The sequence below is a fragment of the Urocampus carinirostris genome, chromosome 3 (assembly GCF_059441175.1).
Source record: "Urocampus carinirostris isolate Australia breed hairy pipefish chromosome 3, RoL_Ucar_1.0, whole genome shotgun sequence".
NCBI classification, from domain to species: domain Eukaryota; kingdom Metazoa; phylum Chordata; class Actinopteri; order Syngnathiformes; family Syngnathidae; genus Urocampus; species Urocampus carinirostris.
This window is the reverse complement of record NC_142351.1, coordinates 61,949,110-61,966,752: the sequence shown is the minus strand read 5'-3', so window position 1 is coordinate 61,966,752 and position 17,643 is coordinate 61,949,110. Positions and strand designations below refer to the sequence as shown.

The 17,643-nt window shown below is 38.6% G+C and overlaps 2 protein-coding genes across 6 annotated transcripts in view; one reads left to right on the top strand and one right to left on the bottom strand.

Moving 5' to 3' along the window:
* Positions 1 to 17,643, bottom strand: part of LOC148370368 (transmembrane prolyl 4-hydroxylase-like) — a 33,479-nt gene that overhangs the window by 13,298 nt on the left and 2,538 nt on the right. Inside the window, exons 3-5 of the mRNA XM_088332884.1 lie at positions 13,383 to 13,464; positions 8,762 to 8,958; positions 7,143 to 7,233 (exon numbers count right to left, since the gene is read on the bottom strand). Of these exons, the coding sequence (XP_088189010.1) occupies positions 7,143 to 7,233; positions 8,762 to 8,958; positions 13,383 to 13,437 (343 nt within the window). The 5' untranslated portion in view covers positions 13,438 to 13,464. The remainder of the gene's footprint in view (positions 1 to 7,142; positions 7,234 to 8,761; positions 8,959 to 13,382; positions 13,465 to 17,643) is intronic.
* Positions 16,267 to 17,643, top strand: part of LOC148370366 (cyclin-dependent kinase 17-like) — a 75,486-nt gene continuing 74,109 nt past the window's right edge. For 2 of the 5 annotated variants that reach the window (XM_088332858.1, XM_088332857.1), the window contains exon 1: positions 16,267 to 16,489. In XM_088332858.1, the coding sequence (XP_088188984.1) occupies positions 16,438 to 16,489 (52 nt within the window). In that variant the 5' untranslated portion in view covers positions 16,267 to 16,437. The remainder of the gene's footprint in view (positions 16,490 to 17,643) is intronic. The other 3 variants (XM_088332860.1, XM_088332859.1, XM_088332861.1) reach the window with 3 other exon arrangements.

Below are 17,643 nucleotides of genomic sequence, written 5' to 3'. Positions count from 1 at the left end.
AACCAGCGAATGCTGTTGGCATCATTTATTTGTGCAGCAGTAGAGTTGCTTGGTCCTACTTTAAAAAGCTCTATATTGCAATATGTGCTGATTCATTTATATAATTTTCAAATGTAAATTTTTAAAATGTGGAATACTATGCTTTTTCAGCTCCTTGTTAGAGGCGATTACCCACCACTTTAAATCAAAAACAAATTCTTTTGCATAGTCAAAACCATACAAAATATGTGTAGAATACAAGTCACGTGCATTAACCATCTCTAAAATAGGTGTCTACAATTAGTCAACATCATATAAGGTGCTGATCTGTTTTGGCTGAACTCACTCCCACAATGCTCTTTCTTGGATAGGGTTTTCAAATCTTATATAACATTTATTTTTTTTAGCTATGGTTCCCAGGACTTGATGCTAAAGCATGAAGCAAAAACAAGTAAACTATGGAAATGATAAAAAAATGAAAAAGGCACATAAATTGTTACTCAAACTGAGGGACATGGCCATAATCAAACAACATTTAGGACAATTAATGAAAATAAGAAAATAATTAGGGCAAATTAGTCTTCCAAGGGCATGACAATCATTGACCAAGAGGAAGGCCGCGATTGACGTGAATGGATAGTGTTATGAGTGCACTGTCGCAAAGAGGTCTAAATATAGTGGAAGGTAGAGCTCCTATTGTCGATAGGAATGAGTGGAGAGGTGTTGTAAAAGGATAGTGGGATGTTTGGACGTGTTCTAAGGGATGAGCAGGGCTCCCGTATGATGCGGCAGGGGTTAACCAGTGAAAGCTGTCGGGCCCTGCTGTTTAACAGAAGAGTGTGTTGTGTCACCCTGACCCGAGTGACATGGCTGCTTTCTTGTGTCCCGTTTCACTTACCTTATAGGGGAGATAGATAGATAAAATACAGTTGACATTCGATTTACGGCCTGCTCAATTCACGTACAGCCTTTATGACCACAGCCAGTAAATGCAGTTTTTTTTCTAGCAGATGCTATTTTTTTCAGAAAATGTCCTTTCCTAGTTATTCGATTCAATGTTCGGAAACACAGAGCGCAGCAGCCCGGCAATACATATAACATTGTTGGCAGCCAGCCAGATACAGCAATCTTCTACTTAACTCAGTAACTAGATACAGTCCAAGCAGCAGAATTTACTACTGGTTGTAAGTTGGATGTCACCTGCATGATCATTTTAATGGATATATATAAAAAAACTAAAACCTAAAAAATCAATTTTTTCATATATTATCTTTGTATGCATTGGTATATGACTTCCAGGGATTTTGTTCGTAAGGGTGTTTGATTACATTTTATTGCATGAAAAAAAAGCTTTACAAAATAAAAGTAATTTTACCTATGACGGAACACGAGCGGCTGTGGCATTTAAAAAAGAATGACCATAAAACAGTCCTCATATAACACATGAAATATTGAATTACTATCTCATAAGAAAATACTGAAAAATTACACAAGTTAAATATTTTCTAAAATGATTACAAAATAATTAAGATTTGTTTAGTGTAATTTTGACTTAATGTTTTGCGCCACTTTGGATTAGTCTGTAACTGTGTTCTCTGACGTTGGCACCAGGTAGCCCTTTTAAGAACACCTGAGTAGCCCGTGGACGTCATGGTTTGTTGTGATTTTCTAGGAAATACTGTTTAATTCCACCTGGCATGAAAAAACCATTGACATGATCAGTGTCTTTAAAAACGTGATCAATTGTTAGAATTGTAAGGGAAATTATAGTTTGATTATAGTTGTGCTTTTGTGTGATGTTATCCTCAAAAGTACCTTCAACATGGAGGCCTTTGCGCCGCCGGGTTGAGGGGCAGTCGAAGGTAAATTGATCCGAGAATATAAATAGTGACAAAGCGTCGTCTGTCTGTGCAAGTTTTTTTCTTTTCTTTCTTTTTTTTAAATAAAATTGACGAAAAACAGTGGTCGGCAAACACACGGCCGCAGTGTGGTATCAGGTGGCGGGTTCGTTTGGAGTTGGGCTCTCATAGAAAGAAAAATGCTTATACTGTATTAATTCGTGTATACACCCTTTTTTTTTAACCTACTACAAATGAGTCAAAAGTTCTGTGAGGTTTTACCGTGCTAATTCATCGCATTTGAGCAATGGTTCACGAGTCGACTCATACTGCCGACCAAATTTGCTCAACATTAAATACATCGGGACTTGAACCCTTGCGTCAGTGAAAGGGCCATTGATGACATATGTAAAGGCAATACATTTTATCTTAACGCACAGTAATTTTACTCACTATGTTGTCTAGTTGTTTATATTAAAAGCCAATGTGAATGGTGAATCTTTGTGCAACATTGTTTTGGCTGAACACATTCCCACAATGCGCCATTGCAAAGCCTTGTTGGAGTTTATTAAACGCTGCTGTTAATTGACCCAGGCCAATCAACATGCAGGAGGCATTATAGCACAACTCATACGTTGTCTCAGGAAGACCCAAGTCTTCCAATGGAGCCTTGTCCCACTGGCTCATGGCAGCCACGACAGCTGCGAGGTTAGTTTTGCGCTCTTCTTCGTACTCATCCTGGGAATTTCTGATCAAGTCTTTGTAGACAGACTTGCACTCATTGTAGCGCTCAAGTCTATACAACACTTGACCGTAGAGCTCTTTCAACTTGTCCGTTTGCTCCGGAGCACTTTCAATGGTCTTCAGAGAACTCTCAACTCTGTTCAAACGGTACTCGCAATAGGCTTTCTCAAAAACAAGCTCACTGGAAGAGGATTTTTAAAAAGACAAGGTTGGGGCTGGCGGCGCCCTGTTCGGCTGCGGCTGCATCGGCTTGCAACGGTTTTTTTACACGTCGGCCATAAGATCCAGTCTTCGACTCAGTTTTGATGGCGCACAAAGTCGGCTCGAACTGCAGATTAAGATACGATCGCATTTTTTTTGCTGGATATGCGATCATCCAGACATCAAGCGCTCGGTGTTTATTAGCCACGGACTACTATGTCAACAAGACCCAGCGGCCTACAAAGCAGCGAAGCAGAGTGGCAAGACAGCGGCGTGACCGCCGAACGAGGACATCAAGCGCTCGGTGCTACGACCACTCGACATCAAGCGCTCGGTGCTACGACCACTCGGGAGTGTTTATTAGCCACGGACTGCTATGTCAACAAGACCCAGCGGCCTACAAAGCAGCGAAGCAGAGTGGCAAGACAGCGGCGTGACGAGGAAGCGGGCCGGGCTAACAGCTAGGCTAAAGGCTAACCCCTCTAACATCCATTTTGCTCTCCAACGTTCGCTCTCTGGACAATAAACTGGACCATTTAACAACTGGAAGTGGCATCGAACCGCGAGATGACGAACTGCTGCGCTAAAATTCTGACGAAGACATGGTTAATCTTATCTATCCCGGCTGACGTTCAAAGAACCTGTGCGGGTCAGATGTATCGACATTTCGTTCTGTATACACGTGTACACGAATGACAATAAAGTAAATCTGAATCTGAATGAACGAAGCCAAAGATGACCGTAAATTCCGGACTATAAGCCGCTACTTTTTTCCCAAATTTTCAACCCCGCGGCTTATTCAGAGATGCGGCCAGTTTATGTAATCTTTTCAACGGCCACCACCGGCGCTTGAGTATGAGAGGTAAGATTTAGACAGGTGGAATATATGCGCTGAGGAAGATCACAACATATGAGCGTAAATATACCCTCATCGTGCAAATTGCACAAAATGAGGCTCATCACGCAGCTTCCATGTTAAATGCAAACGGGCATACTGCTGGGGTGTATTGAAGTAAGGAAGCGTGGGACGGCGTCATCATGATATAGTTTCTTTCCGATATTGAGAAATACAACTTATATGTCTTTACTAAGGGGGAAGAAGCGGATGGTCTGCCGTGATTCCAACGTATGCGGCATTGATTTTTTTAACAGACTAATATGCAGTTATGCGAGCGTGTTGTTAGTAGCGAGAGGCTACCTCCCAAATGCACGGTTTAGGATGAAAGTTATATTATTATTATTAAAGCTTTGAAAACTCTCTCGATGTACCGTCTTTCTTTGTAAATATGTGTAATATGTATTTGCAACTGTATATTTTTGTAATGTATTTATTTGTATTTATTTGAGACACTTATTCTGCACAAGCAAATTTAAAAAAAGAGGGGCGGAGCAGCGCGGGCTGATGGGAAAGTGGGGACCGGTAAAGGTGAGTTTTTGTGGACACAGCGGACAATAATGGATGTATATTTTCCCCACCCTTACCTTTGGAAATATACACTTTTTTTCCTTGGATTACTATCAACGAGCACCCAGAATCTGCAGGTCTGCAACAAATTTTAAATACCTATATCATTTTACGTTCATTTTGGCGGCTATGATTTATGGACTGTGTGCTTCAATGAAGGACATTTAGTTTGAATCGCGGGACTTGAAGTTTGGCTTGGATTAATTTCATGTTTATTTGATGTGGGTGAATGCGGCTTATATACAGGTGCGGCTTGTGTATGGACAAAATCGGCTTTCCCCTCAAAATGTGATGGGTGCAGCTTATAATCAGGTGCGCTTTATAGTCCGGAATTTACGGTATATCCAGGTGTATTCTTGCAACAATTGTTGCCGTCTTGGGGCCTGCTAACGATTAACCAGGACGGCCTTTGTTTTGGTGCTGAGAAGAGCTTACAATTGTAACCTTTTGGGGTCCGCTAACTATTAATCAAGATGGCCTTCACTTTATTGCCGGGAAGCCAGCTACATTACTTCTTACAGAGGTGCATAGTATCTTTTATGTTACAAAGTTTCACTATCTTTATTGCTCATTCATTATGCTCACACGCCATCTAGTGACCACATTATTCACTCAATTTAAATGTGTGTTTTCTGTCTAAACCAATCACATTATTTTCTTGTATTCATAAGACCTTGTTTAAGCCAATCAGATCTGCTCTTCTTAGCCTGTGCTTTCCTATGGCGTTATGCAGAGCATGTTTTTCTTCCTGATCCGATTCTGCAAGCACGCGCCTCCGATGGAAGGGCTATCAAAAACCTAAATCTGCAACTCAGAGTGTGTTCTTTTCTTCACCCTAATACAATCTCAAGTTTTACAATCTCAACAATTTTAGAAATTATTTTTAAATGTAAAATTATTCAAGGCAGCTGTTTAAATTGTTTCCCATTTTATGCCCATTCTAATAATCACAGCCTGGTTAGAACATAATAATAACATAGTTACAACATAGTAATAGCACGATAATCTACTATTTATAAAATGCATATCAAACTGGTAGCCTTTCGCGCTAAACAATAATGGGTTTTTGGCCATGTGAAATGATTTGTCGTCGATGTCATATAGTTTGGGAAATTCTGAAACGAGTGGCTGAAAAACATCGTAGAGCACCTTTTAATGTGAAAATACGCCTGAGCGATAAAACGATAACGATAACTATCGTCGTACAAAATTTTTTTTAAAATGTTTGATAAAAGTCGATAATTTAAACTCTAATAACCACCCGAACCACCAGAGAGAATGGGGACCCTGCTTCATCTGTACCAAGTGAGTTTTTTTTTTTATAAGCAGGTGAATTTCTCTGCCAAAAAGATCCTGCCTGGAAAAAAAATATTGTTATTGAATAAAAATAAATAAGCACTTAATTTCACCTGTTTTTTTTTCACTTGTTGCATAAGCACAAAGTGCTCTATTAATACACTCTTCAAATATTTTTTTTTTCTATTCAGAGCGTATTTTACACCCCATCATTTTATTGCGCGCACAAAGCATGCTCTTCATTTTTCTGCCCGCATGATGGCGTAGTCGAGGAAATTCATCATCTTGAAGCCCTTACGTGTGTGTAGAGCATTTCCCAGCAGTGCATCATTGCTTCATTTTGCCATCACAAGTGTCACCTGATTTATTAAATATAGCATGGCTCCAAGTGACTAATCATCTCGTTTTTTTTACTTGGCCGAATCACAGATCTCCTAACCGCCTGGGTCGTCAGAGCAAATTATAACTGGTTAAAGCAGAAAAAATTAGAACTTTAAAAAAAATAAAGGAAAATAAAGATGTGATCATTATCAGTATTGCACGATAGGAAATGTTTTATCGTGAGAACAATTTGTATCATATCGTCCAGGCCCGCACGATGAAAAATTGTAAGCTAGGAACCCAAATGACACGGATGGCTGCTTTATGTTGTGCGTTACATGCTCAACTGAACAAAAGGTCAGGATTGTTTAATCACCAAATTTGGGTATAAAACACCTTTTTTTAAACCTAAAATATCTTAAAGTTAGGGTGCGTGCTTTTCATGAGGTTTTAGGATAGTTTATCACCATATTTGTGCAATGATTGCTCAGTTGAAAAATACCGCTGACCACAATCGTAAAACATTGAAGGCAATGAGAATCGAATCCGGGCCATGGCGGTGAGAGCTCTGAATCCTAAGCACTGGACCACCAGTGATCTAGATCAAATGTAATGCCTTTTCTTATGTTATCTCATGATCGCACTATTTGTATTCACGGTACCAGAGATGAATGCAAGAGAATGGACCAAACAGGAAGATGAGTCGGACTTTGAAGGATAATAAATAAATTGTAAAATTAATGTTGGTATTGTGTTCATAGTTTACTTTTTTTAAAGTACACACAATTATATATATCTCATCTCATCTCATTAGCTACACCGCTTATCCTCAGTAGGGTCGCGGGGGTGCTGGAGCCCATCCCAGCAATCATCGGGCAGTGGGCAGGGGACACCATATATTAAAAAAAAAGAAAGAGAGAGAGAAAAAGAGAGAGAAAGAGAAAGAGAGAAAGAAAGAGAAAGAGAGAGAAAGAGAGAGAAAGAGAGAGAGAAAGAGAGAGAGAGTGATACATAAATAAATGATTAAATGATTTTAATCATGGCCCCACGTATTCAACAACGCTGGTCACTAACAATCATTAGTTTGAGCTGAGAAATAGTGAAACAAAATTTTATACAGATTTTTAATCAAATATTAGGGCTATACACAAGTGTGCGTCGTTACGTTTAGGTGACAATTAGAAAAATAACATTTGTTTGTGACCTATGTTTTCAAGATTATGTAATAAACCGCTGCTCTTACTAATTCAAAAATAAGAAACTCCTTAAAAAACACAATTATAATAAGTACCACAAACCTGTTGTGTCGTCTTTCAGACCGTTGAGTATCTGGCGCAAGATTTCTGGACTCAGCCAAGTCCCATCTCTAGAGCGTGAGTGACTGACAATCTAAACAGGAAACTCGGTTAGATTGCTTCAAGTTCACAAATATTAATTTTCATAAAATTAGGATATAAACATATTCAATTTACTTTAGGGATACAACACATTTTCGGGGCTCCAAAACATTTCTGCTGAAAATGTCCATAAGTGTATTTACGATTTTGGCCAAAGTAAACAATAAAACCGCGAAAAGGCTTTCGAAAGAACAATGTTGTGAAAATATCACGACTTAAGTGAGGCGAGCCCTGTGAATCTGGCTTTTACTTGGGGCAGAGTTTGGGCACGATGTTGCTTATTATTCATTTTGCACATAAGAGGTAATGTAATTGAGAGCGCTGCCAAACTTTTACCAACAAGACATCTCAAAAGTTAAGCTAGCCTTGGCTAATATTTATTTGTTTGGTTTCATTTTTAGTACATCGCTGACCCATAGGATATATATATATATATATATATATATATATACGTGTGTGTTCAAAGGACTTTAAACACCTTGTTTTGTTCTGTGAAAATGTAATACAATTACTTAAAATCAAGTAATTATATCTAGTAAAATGTAACGCTTTATTATTTTGTATGCTATTTTTGCAGGTTAGTGCAATATTAATGCTTTTTTAGGAGTTTAGCAATATTAGTGTTTTTTATTTTGGTTAATTTGTTTGTAGCTACTTCAGTATTATGGACGAGCATTTTATATTTTCGGTTTCTGCCCCAAATTTTATTTTGGTGCATCCTTACTACGTAATAAATATGCTCTATCAATCCTAATATTCTTTAAAGCAGTGGTTTTAAACTTGTGGCCCAAGGACCAATTGTGGTCAGCAAGACAATCATTTGAGGCTCCTGCCTCATTATGAACGTTTAAAAGGAAAGTTTGTGCTATAAAGCATCTTCAAGAATCATTCAATAAAAACACAATGTAAATTTAATATTAAGCAGAAATACACGAACTACGCTATAAAGGTGCATGTTTAAAAAACACTCGTAAGTCAAGAAATTTGCATTCAGTTTACACAACATAAGCCTTATTTACTGGAAGCTGTCATAATCGTCCGACATCTTGCTGCGATGGGTACCTTAGAAAACCTCACGAGAGGCTGGCCTAAGAAAAAGAGAAGAAAAATGGTGCAGTTTGGTCACTTTTGAGTCTCCATAGTTTGTATTCTTCCTTGGGCTTTTTAGCACTCCTTTTCAGTTGCACTGCACAATACAGCAACATCTAGTGGTCAATCAATACACACTGTCCATTTAATGTAAGTGCAGGCCAGGCAAGTTATGGATACATTTATTACTGGTTGATTTATTTAAATATTGTTCATGATTTTTCTTTTTAGATTTTATTTTATGTGCTTTGGCCCAACCTCATCCAAACCCTAGCTCTGGTGGGCCTCAAATATATTGAGTTAGAGAGCCCTGCTTTAAAGTATTTTATTCTATTTTCATCCTGGAGTACCTGTTCTAATCTGGTTGTAAACAATGTACACTACTTTGTTATCAATGACAATGAACACAATTTAGGGTATTTCATGATCACCTCTTGCTTCTGCAGCAAGCCATCCTGGTTGAGGTCCAGCAGACTAAAGATCTCCTCGGTGCTTAGAGATAGTAGCGGATGGTTCGATTCTTCTTGCCCGCGGGCAGCTTCTGTGGTCTGGCTTCCCATCAGACCTTTCAGCTGAGCAAGCTGCACAACCACTCGGCACTCCTCAGACGACAGGAAATCAGCGACCTCTGACCGACAAATTGTTTTCATTTAAAATATGTCGTTAAATTAATAAGAAAAGAAATATTGATTCAAAGTGTTCTCGTATACTTAAATAAAAGATATTTAAAATATCCAACATTGTTTATGTTACCCGACATATTAAAAAAATATACACATAACGCATGCATACCAACCTTTCGACATTAAAAAGCAGTCGTGAACGCTATTTTTATGTGTGAAACACAATCTGTCTCCAGAATAATCAAAACGAACACACAAAGTGCTTATTCAAAACCGGAAGTGGCAAACTTTCACCAAATAGGAAATCGATTGCGCTCATGAGAGCAGTTTATTCACGCACAAATACTTAAACTCACCGTAGACTGAATTACTCGTCTCCTGTCTGGTTTTTTCTGTTGTTGTTTGAATTGAAAAGCGGTAAAACATTTTTTATTTATTTAAAAAGTGGTAGGCGTTTTTAAGGGGCGAAAGGCGGAAGTCCAACGAGTGAAGCACTCGTGTTGGACAGTATGCATAATAAGAAATCCTCAAGGATAGTCAAACAAAAGCCATTTGTTTTATAAACCAACATTTTTAGAGGTAGAGGCTGTTATTTAGTTACTGTAGAAGAATAAAAAAGCCAAAGATGAGGATGTTGGAGAGGGATTTCACAAACGTGCTCAAAGTATTCCTTTTTTTCTTGGATGAAAATGGTGAAAGTAAGAAAAGGACCGTTTCAAATACAGTCCAAATGCCAACCCAAACCCCCAAAAAAGATGAAAAAAAAGAATAATTTATTCAAGCGCGTCTAAGAGAGACACGTACATCCACGCGCCATACAAGCAGCTTGACAGAGGCTGCAATGATGATTTCAGCCAGAAGATGGCGTCAGAAAGTACAATATTTTGAACCTACGGACACCCCCCAAAAAAACAAATTAAAACTATGTTGTGCATTTGTGTCCCCCTTCACAACGAAATATTTTTTATTCAACATCATGTAGTGCATTGTGTAGATTCAAATTATGTTGTTGTCATTTTTTATATAATTTGTTTAATTGTGCGTTTTCTGTATTTGCTCTTTTTTTTATCTTGCATTATTTTATTTATCAAGATATTTATCCAAAGTAATGTAAAAAAAACACCTGCCTTGATTGGAAAATAATCAATGTTTTTAAAAGGAGAATAATAAAAGAATATGCTTTAATTCTAAGCGTTTGATGAAATGGTCTACAATGAATCCAATACTAAATGAAATACAACATGTACATGCAAATGTATGCATTCATATTTATTTATAAATACTGATTAGAAAAATTTGATTTTTTTTTCTTCATGCATTGCCAAAGAATTCGATCAAGACCCTGTATCCGCAAATACAAAAAAATGAAATAGATCAATATTTTGTTTTCTTCTCCTGGCATGGCAGCTTGGCCAAAATCAGGTATTGCCTCCACTAACCATGGGCCGCTATTCCTATGGATATTGTCTGACTGGTAAACAAATGATAAAATCGTTGTAAGACATGATGTCCTAAATTAGGTTTCAGTTGTCTGATTTGAGGTATAGAGCAGGGGTCGGGATTTTTTTAAATATTAAAAAAAAATGTTTTCTTTAATTTGGAGAGAGCAACACCATAAAGTATATTTAAAGATAAAATTGAAGAAAACGGGCAAAACACACTCTCAAAACAAAAGCTAATTCTTCAGGACATTTGATTTCTCTGTAGGTGATTTGATTTAATCAAATCTATAAAATAATAATAATAATAATGCCACAGCCTGTGTCCCTTATACCACTTAAAATGTGTCTGCACTGAGCAAGAGAGCAAAGGGAGTGCCTTGCGCTGTGTGCAGAGTGGTTAGCCACTTTACAATTTGTTAATGTGGGTATTTATCATTAAGTATCTCAACAGTGAACATATGAAGTTTAATGAGCTCCCAAACCCTGTGTGGTAATATTATGGGTTAATTCAGGAGGTGGGCAAACTTTTTGAGTAGCAGGCTGCATTGGGGTAAAACATTTAGCATAGGGACAGATGAAAAAAGGGTTCTCAATTTGTTTGATTTGATTAACTTCTAACTTTTAAACTGTAACATCCATCCAGCTGATATCTGCACCGCCTGTCCTCAGTACAGTCGCAGGAGTGCTGGAGCCCATCCCAGCTATTTTTGGGTAGTGGGTAGGGGACTCCCTGAACTGGTAACTGTAAAATTAATTCATTATCTGCACAGCTTATCCTCGATAGAGTCGCGGGGTTGCTGGAGCCCATCCCAGCTATCTTTGGGCAGTGGGCAGGGGACACCCTGAACCGGTTGCCAGTCAGTCGCAGGGCACACACTCACTCGCTCATCCACACCTAGGGACAATTTGGACCGAGCAATTAACCTGAAAGGCAAGTTTTTGGAAGGTGGGAGGAAACCGAATTGCCCGGAGGAAAACCCATGCAAGCACGAGAAGAACATGCAAACTCCACACAGGAAGATTTGATCTCATGACCTCAGAACTGTGCCACACACGCGCTAACCAATGCGCTGCCTTGCTGCCCTAACTGTAACATACTTTACTCTATTTCCCCTTTTTTTGGTTTTGCAGTTGTTGTTGGTAGTGTTTTTTTTTTGTGTTTTCTCACGTGAACGTCCTCACTGGTAGGGTGTGGTTCAATGGCTGAAATTCCTGAGGCCATCTGCTTCCATTCCTAACGGTGTGGATAAGCCTCACTCAGGTCCCTTTCCTCACATGGTTAGTCTGTGCCTTACTATCATATTTTTTTCATTTCTATCACTATATATTGTCTTTTATTGTATTTAACTGTTTTCTGCGTTGGTGTATTTGATGTTTCAAGTTGTTGGATGGGGATAGAGGAGGGGATTTTATTGTTCATTTGTCTTTTTGTACATTGAATGTTTTATACAGTAATTTGATTGGCAATTTATTGCCTGAAAAGTGCTTTACAAATAAATTTGATTTGAGTTTTTTGGGGTGTCTGCCAACACAGCTTAGAACATGATATCTCAGAATTACACAAGGAAGAAAAAGAATGTCGCCTTTTTAATTTTCTCATGTGCATTTATGTATAGAATTATCTGCAGACATCTACATGTACAAATTATACATCATTTTACATCCATTATAAATAGAACATTTCATCAAATCTCAATTAAAGCAAATTAATATATTATGTTCATTTTTTAGCCCGAAAATTAAATAATATGCATTTTTTAAAAACTTAAAATAGGACTAATGGACCCATTTTTTCTTCATAAATATCTTAAAATCAATGCACGAAAAAATAACTAATTGTTGATTCTTAATTAATTAATGTATTATCTTTAATATGATGAAAAACAACAATTACAGAAAATTGTGCTAGTTATTATAATTGAAATGATCTGCATTTATATAGCGCTTTTCAAGTCAATGACTTCCCAAAGCGCTTTACATTGTGCTTCACATTTCCCAATAGCGGCTGTGATCTGTGCAGCCATGTAAGGCGCTAACCTGCTTATTGGGGGTATTGGGGTTTCAGTGTCTTACCCAAGGACACTTCGGCATGTAACACGGACAAGCCAGGATTCGAACTGGGATCCCTTAATCCTAAAACGATCGCTCAACCTCCTGAGCTACTGCCGCCACGAAGAAAAAGAATGTCGCCTTAGTGTTATTATTATGATTAAAAAAAAAAAAAAAAAAAAAAAAAATTACAGTGAACTGTTAGAATAGAAGAATAGAATAGAATTTACCTTTATTGTCATTCTTTGTAACCATGCACACAGAACAAAATGTCGATACACCCGTTAAACTGTAGCGAGCCGATGCAGCCGCAGCCAAACAGGGCTGCCGCCATTTTAGACCCAACTGCTGTGTTGGGAGTCATTAGGTGACCAAACCCCCAATTCCAACCCTTAATGCCGAGGCAATGAGTATCAATGTTGTAAGGTATGGCTCGGCCGAGGCTTGAACCAGCGACCTCACAGTCTCTGAGCGGGCGCCCTAGCATCTAGGCTACCGAACTGTTGCCCGCAATCTTGGCTTTAAGAACATCACACAATAATGTTTTGTGAAAAATATATTTTTAAGAGAGAGAAGTGGGGGTATGAAGGTACACTGGGTATTTGTAGTATTTTTTACATTATACATACATCATCATTATATTTTTACCATTTTTGCTTCGCAAGCAGCATTCAAATGCCTGAAGGGTCGTATGTGGGTTAGTTGTTTTGGATATTTCACGAAAACAGAAAAAGTTAAGTCACATTTATATGTAAAGGTGTAAAGTACAAAACCTCCTAAAGGCTGTACAGACCACCAATAAGTAACAAGAAAAGAGAAATCCATTTTTTCAGAGAGCTAGGCGCAATGCTGAATCTTTGAGAATTTGGTAATAGTGAATGTTTGCATGGATCTAGCAAAAAAATAGACAGCTAAAACCAAACAATTCCTGGACATACCGAATAAAAGAGGTTTCAGGCTGAGCGTCTTCATCTTGTGTGTTCTGTCTGACATGAGTGACACGGTCTGAACGTGTCCAACCTAAAATGTGAAAACATTATGAAAATTGTTAAATCAATAAAAAGGTTTTATAATGACACTCAAAGCAGATATAAATGTATAAGTTGCATCATTCGTGTGCATGACTGTGCATGTCTAATACATCAAAGATTCCTGTTTGCTATTGATCGACAACATGCAAGATACTGGTCTGCTATTGGTTTGAGTCATGGCTTCATGAAGATGTTGATAATGTTTTAGCTGAACGACCTCTCATAATAACTTTCTCTTCATTCAGTTCAGTATCTAGTGAGCTTTGTGTGCTTGCACTGTATTCATTAGCTATGATCCAAAAATTTGCAGTGATGCTAAAGGGAGAACCAATAAGCAAAAATATAACAGTGGAATAAAACCCGAGGTAATGATACAAAGAAGAGACCCACATTGTTACCCTCTCTAACGAACATAGTTCAACATTTGAAACAGAAAGAATAAGGAGGAGATTAAAGCAACAAAGTCTTCTAATTGCATGACAAGCCTCGCAAGTAGAAGTTTCAAAAGCATTTTTTTAATCCTCTGGCAGCGTCTCCTCCCCTCCCCTCTCTGCATCCACCTGCTACTCCACTGTACCTACTTTAAATCACGTCACACCAAAGTATTCTTTCACTTTCCATGTATATCTATGTCATGTACTCATATGCATGTATATTTTACATGAGTAGTACTTACTATTAGTATTTTGTTCTTTTAATTTTTTTATATGGGGTTCTTGGGCTTCGGAACACATGAACTAATTATCAAAGGTTTATATAGACACCATATGGCAATTTTACCTTACAATCTCCACTTCAGAATGGTTTCATGACATATCCTGGGTGTCTCCTGTACATCCATATTTACTTACAATTTAATCACATACATGTATCAGGGTTCCTGCAGCTTAAGGAAAGTTAAATTCAAGACATTCTAAGACTTTTTAATCGCTTCTGAAATCAAATTTAAGACCAAGTCGACAAAAAAAAATCACAATTGAAACAAAAACAAAACAATAATTCTTACACACAATACATCGTGCCCAGTACACACTGCATGCCACAGCTTTGAGCCATGGCGAAAAACAACCACTTCCAAAGTAAATGCCGCTGTCCGAAGTTGCTGTGTGTAATGTGGGTAAATCAAATACATGAGTCTACTCCAAAAGGCCCCATTTCATAATAATAATAATAATTTCCTTGTATTGTCATTCTGTGTAACAATGTACACAGAACGAAATGTCGATTGCACCTGACCCGTTGTAGCGAGCCGATGCAGCCGCAGCCAACAGAGGGCGCCGCCGACCACTTTTTAAGTCTTAGGAATGACTCGGCCGGGGCGCGAACCACCGACCTCCCAGTCTCAAAGCGGGCGCCTTAGTTTCATCATTGTGGTCACGTGATGTTGCCAAGAAAGTAAAACGGTGAATTATTAAAAAAGACAATTGTTAAATCTTGCAAAATCTTTTTAGTTCAAATACATTTAAATCTTATTACTGTGTTCACATTTTGCAGACTTTTGAAAAATGGATTTAAGAAATGTTAATGCCTTAATTTTAGAATAATAAATTCAATGCCTTCAAGACTTTTCAAGGATCTGCTGGAACCCTGATGTATATTTCGTATGAGTAGTTCTTACTATAGACTAGTGCCTCTCAATTATTTTCTTCCACCCCCACCCCACAAAAAGAAGAAAACTTCTTAAGCCCCCCCAAACAAAAAGCGTCTTAACAGTATGATTTTGGTGTAATGTCATTATTCGATAGCCTGATTTATTTGGCTTCATATTGTCCGCTGCAACATTTTTAAACATAGCAAGCACACCGGTGTTTTCATGTCCAACACAATGGTCACAGTGAAGCTGATTGCTACATACACGTCGATAAACTTACTCGTCTTAGCTCTCGGTAGACCTCCATTTACCCCTTTATCTCAGCCTCTCTTTACCCGTCTTGTCATCCCCGTTTAATATGTTCTCATGGGATCACTCGAGTGTTTGCCACACTTGGTGCCTACGCTTCATACACATTCTCTCGCAACGCATGTGCAAAGCGGGATGCTTTACCACTGAGCACGCACTATCAATGAGAGCGCTGCTGCTCCCTAATGTAGTGGAGGTGCAATTGAATTTTATTCTAGGACAGTAAAAAAAAAAAAAAAAGGATATTTCCTTTGTATTGTCATTCTTTGTAACAATGTACACAGAACGATATGTCGATACACCTGACCCGTTGTAGCGAGTCGATGCAGCCGCAGCCAACAGAGGGCGCCGCCATTACACCAATTAGGTATGTCTCGGCCGAGGCGCGAACCAGCGACCTCCCAGTCTCAAAGCGGCAGACATGGGACCAAGTCACACATGTGCAAGTCTCAAGTAAGTCTCAAGTCTTCACCTTCAAGTCCCAAGTAAGTCCCAAGTATTTTTTTCTTGGGCAAGTCAAGTCACAAGTCAAGTCCCGAGTCTTAGATTGCCAAGTCCAAGTCAAGTCACAAGTCATAAAAACAGCGACTCGAGTCGACTCGAGTCCAAGTCGCTAAGTCTCAAGTCCCCATGTCTGCAAAGCGGGCACACTACCATCTAGGCTACTGAGTGTTATCCCTGTGATCTTCTGTAAAAGTTAAGTGTTAGTCTATGTTTAAAAACAAAAATAAATGGAGATCAAAGATTGCAATGTTTTAGTCAATTGCTTTCGGGGTTCTCATTAACATACCCTGATCCCCTCAATCCGAGGAAGTTTGAAACCTTGACCTGGATCATCCTCCTCCCCCCTCGGATAAAGAGGAGCGTCTCCCCCGCCGACAGGGGACGAGGTTGGCCGCTCCCCAACGAGCATCTCCCCGGGTCCATTGTTGTAGTGCACGAAGAGTAAAAGCGCGATGACATTCAAGATGTAAACGTGGAAGAAGACCATCACAACCACGAAGTAAGCCCGGGAGCAAATACTGCTTTTCTGAACCGGCAGGCGAGTGGGGCGTAAGGAAGATGCCATGCTTTGGACCCGGGAGTCATCTTCGTGTTGAAGATTTTCGTGAAGGTTTTCCATGTCTTCTTCCATTTAGTGACTTAAATACAATTAAATACAGTGAAGTAAAAAGACTGGGTAGCTCATGTAAGTCTTGACGAAAACTAGCTAGTGATTCATCGCTAACGACACCCTTTCCATTTCTTCTTGTCTAAAATACTTAACTACGTTAAGTGCGAAACAGAACTATCGAAATGTGTTTTCGAATTGATGTGTCATCATTAAAGAAATCCGAAAATAGCGCACGTGATAACCGGTGTTAGCTTGCTACCCCTGACAACCTGCTAATAACAGGATGTACATAGACGACTTCGGGTACATGGAAAATAAATGTGCGCTCTCTACTGGCCAATGTTAGTGTGGTTGTGACTTCATTTGTGCCATTTTCAGTACGGCACGGGTGTTAAACTTATTTTAGCTTGGGGCCACACGGTAGAAACAAACACTCTCAAGGGGGCCGTGTTGGAAAATAATTGCATAAAAAGTATGCCTTAACTGTTGGGTTGGGGGTCTTTTATGAGGCTCATTATTACGTTGTTATTCAGGGATGTAAAATTTCATTATAATAACGATTGTTAGGTTTTTTTCCCCCATTTAATATTTTTCTCCTTCACTAAGATTAAATCCATTGTAGGGTTTATCAACTGTGCATTTGTGACAGTGTGTTCTATTTAGTGCCTGTATTGGTATCAAAAATCGTTATTCAGTAAAAAAAAAACAACAACATTGATTTCAGGACAGGAACTATCACACCAATCTCAAGAGGTTTGTATTTCTTTTTAATCGTGGAATCCATACCTAGTAGTTTCTGCCATGTTTATCTGGCATCTAGCTGCTACGCAGGGATCATTTGGCACTGGTTTTCCTTCGCGTTAGACAACAGGGCCCTCTAGTGGTCAAATATTGCACCCTAAGGCAACACCAATATAAAACATTAAAAATAATCTTTAGAAGAGATCAGATTTTTTTTCTGAAAATGTTTTCCTGAATCTCGGAACTTCACTGTCAAATTTCATTTACACTGTAGAAAGCAAATAAATCGTCTTTAAACTTGTGAAAAGACACCCAGGTGCTTTTTCTTTTCATTTTCTCTTTTTCGTATAAACAGCACGTCCGAAACTTTTATTTGAAGTGAAATTTAATATTATTGGGGTGGGTCTCCTTAA